General features: G+C 56.7%; 1 protein-coding gene across 1 annotated transcript in view; it reads left to right on the forward strand.

Annotated features, from left to right (window-relative positions):
• The window catches only part of GRHPR (glyoxylate and hydroxypyruvate reductase), a gene marked incomplete at its 5' end in the record, with an annotated part of 3,541 nt that extends 812 nt beyond the window's left edge, over positions 1 to 2,729 (forward strand). The window contains 4 exons of the mRNA XM_017739019.1: positions 131 to 235; positions 802 to 937; positions 1,289 to 1,419; positions 2,499 to 2,729. Coding sequence (XP_017594508.1) covers positions 131 to 235; positions 802 to 937; positions 1,289 to 1,419; positions 2,499 to 2,620 — 494 coding nt within the window. The remainder of the gene's footprint in view (positions 1 to 130; positions 236 to 801; positions 938 to 1,288; positions 1,420 to 2,498) is intronic.
• Between the last annotated feature and the right edge of the window lie 276 nt (positions 2,730 to 3,005).

Below are 3,005 nucleotides of genomic sequence, written 5' to 3' on the forward strand. Positions count from 1 at the left end.
CCCCAGTCTGGGCTGGGAGCAGCCAGGAAGGAATGATCCCACTGCAGCAGCCCTTCAGTGGCTTTGGGTGCTGGTCCTCCGACATGTCGTGGAGTCACAGCAGCACAACACCCTTCTCCCTCACTCCTAGGACAGGCAGTTGCCCGGCGCCTGAAGCCATTTGGGGTCAGGAAGTTTCTGTACACTGGCAGTGGCCCGAAACCAGAGAGTGCTGCGGAGTTTGGGGCTGAGTTCGGTAAGGACAGCACCAGGGCGGGGCAGTGTCGGTCGTCAGTCACAGGACACCATGGCTGGGACGGCTCCAGGGACGTGTTGCTCTCAGGGTTGTCACCTGCAGGGTGGGACAGTGGAGGGACAGCACAAGCTGGGGGATCTGGGGGGCTCCTGGGCGTACCCAGTGTGAGGGGGCAGCAGGAGAGGAAATGCCGTGTCCCAGACATGCCCCACAAGGCAGTGGGGGGTGACAGGGAGGACCCTGCCTCCTCCGAGCCAAGCAAAGGCTGGACATGCAGGGGTTCATCAGACCACTGTGAGACCTGTAGGCTGCAATTGATCCTGCCATGGTTCCCCTTCCCTGTGTCCACGCGTTAGTGATTTTCTGTCAGTTTCATTTCCACAAGAAAGTGAACAAGGGCAAAATGTAACAGCTGCTCCTAGGAGGAGGGGAGGGTCTTGTGGACTGTCCCCACGGGATGAGTACCAAGGTGTCCTGCTGGCAGGACAGGAGGACTGCAGCTGCCCCTGGAGTTTTGCTGAGGGAAGGTGTTGGCTGCAGTGGGATGTTTCTGTTTCTTCTCTCAGTCCCGCTCACCAGGCTGGCCGAGGAGTCAGACTTTGTGGTGGTGACTTGTGCCCTGACACCAGCCACCCAGGGGATGTGCAACAAGGACTTCTGCAGCAGGATGAAGAAGACTTCTGTGTTCATCAACACAAGCAGGTACTGGCAGCCCAGTCCCGTGCCTGGGAGAGCGGCTGTCGCCCTTCAAGGCTGTGAGTGTCGGGGGATCTGCTGGGCTGTGAGTCCAGACAGCGCATACAGCCTTCATGGCTGCAGCTGCAGGGAACATTTGTCCAAGGCCCCTTGGGACTGAGCCAAAGGCAAGATAAATATTCAGGGAGCACCCAGCTCTTCCCCCCACCGTGGGCAGCTGGAGCAGGAGCAGCTCACTGTGCTGGGAGGTTCCGGCACATCCAGAGAGGGTCTGACCTCTGCTTAGGCAGCCCTGGGGACCCTGTACCCGTGGGAGACTGCGGGACCCCCAGCAGTGACACCAGTCACGTTTGCCAGGGGGGCTGTGGTGAACCAGGAGGACCTGTACGATGCGTTGGCCAATGGCCAGATTGCAGCCGCTGGCCTGGACGTCACGACACCAGAGCCGCTGCCTACTGACCACCCCCTGCTCTCCCTCAAGAACTGCGGTAAGCGTCCGGGGGGTGGTCAGACCCCTCCCCCAGCAGGTGCTGCCTTGGGGGCCCAGTGAGAGGTGTGACAGGGACCTCTGGTCCCCATTTGTGCGCTGGTGCCAGTGCACAGAAGGACAGGCAGGTCAGGTTTGTGTAGGTGGGCTACTTTACAATGCAGGGAGCTGCTGTGGGCTAAACACTCCTCAACATGATGTCAAACAAGTGTTTTAATTTTCCAGAAAGCCATTGAGATAAGCTCAGTTTTAGTACCTTTGTGATAGCTCTTCATTGGATATGTGAAATTCACGGAGGATCCGATATCAGCAGGTGCATGAATGAGAAACCAATTCCCAGCTCAGGCCCTGCCCAGCTCTGGTATTCTGTGGGCTTCTGGGCACATACTGTGCTAGAAAAGTTTCCCCCTGGCTAAAAGTGGGCTGCTGAGTTTGCCTGGAGGAGTCTTGGTCTTGAGAGCACTGCTAGGCTGGCAGCCTGTTACCTGGACAGTTCCAGGCTTTGGGAAGGTGGGACATTGGGCAGGTGGGGAGGTGCAGATCCAGGATTGAGACTTGTCTTCTCTGGAGGAGGGTGATGCAGGTGAGGAAGGATGGCTAGGAAGGAGTTTGCTTGGCTGGTATCTCGCAGGATGTGCTCCCTCCAGGGAGTGGGTGTTTTCCAGAGCAGGAAAAGTATGTTCCACAAAGAAACCATAGGGACAGCCATGAAAATTTGGAATTGCCCGTGACTGAGTGTCTCTTTCTGAAATGCAAACCTGTAGCTGTTCTTTTATCTTTTTGCTAAAACTCACTTCTTAATGGTTTGCATTGGCTCTCAAAGTGGACAGTGTGAGGAGTGATAAAAGTAGAGACTTTCTGGAAATATTTGCAGGACTTGGAGATTTGGGAGCTCTGAAACAAGACCTGGCAGGACATAATTCATGCACGTGTATTTATTGAATACATTACTTTTAACAGTCGTATTACATATTTATTGATACACAAATAACATCTACACAGATCCTGTACCTCTGACAGCCCTGGAAGGGGCTGCTGGGGGTGGGAGAGGTGAGCAGTGTCTCTCCCTTGCCCCTGCAGTGATCCTGCCGCACATCGGGAGCGCTACCTACGCCACAAGGAGCACCATGGCAGTGCTGGCAGCCAACAACCTGCTGGCCGGGCTGCAAGGGGAGCCCATGCCCCATGAGCTGAAGCTGTGATGGCCTGACCCTGCTCCAGCAGCGCGGTGGGACAGATGCCGTGTCGAGGGCCAGCCTGTGCCCCCTCCCCTCAGCCTGAGGAGGAGCCATTAAAGAGCAGCAGAGAATGTGTCTGCTCATGTTATTTGAGAACAGGGCATGTGGTGAGCACACTGCAGGTGCCAGCAGGCCGGGGAGAGGGGTTGGCCCTGGTTTGGGGAATGCTTGCCATGCTGGAACCACTGTAAAGGAGCTGCTGCAGCAGCATCTGTCCTCAAAACCTGGCTCCTGGGCAGAGTGAGAGGCCAGGAGTGCCTTACCTGGGCTTGTAGCCAGGAAGGGAGGAGAGGTGACAGCTTTGTCCATGCAGGCTGCTGCTGCCCCAGGGGCTGCTGCCCGCCCCCAC

Source organism: Corvus brachyrhynchos, unplaced genomic scaffold (assembly GCF_000691975.1).
Source record: "Corvus brachyrhynchos isolate BGI_N302 unplaced genomic scaffold, ASM69197v1 scaffold1097, whole genome shotgun sequence".
NCBI lineage: Eukaryota > Metazoa > Chordata > Aves > Passeriformes > Corvidae > Corvus > Corvus brachyrhynchos.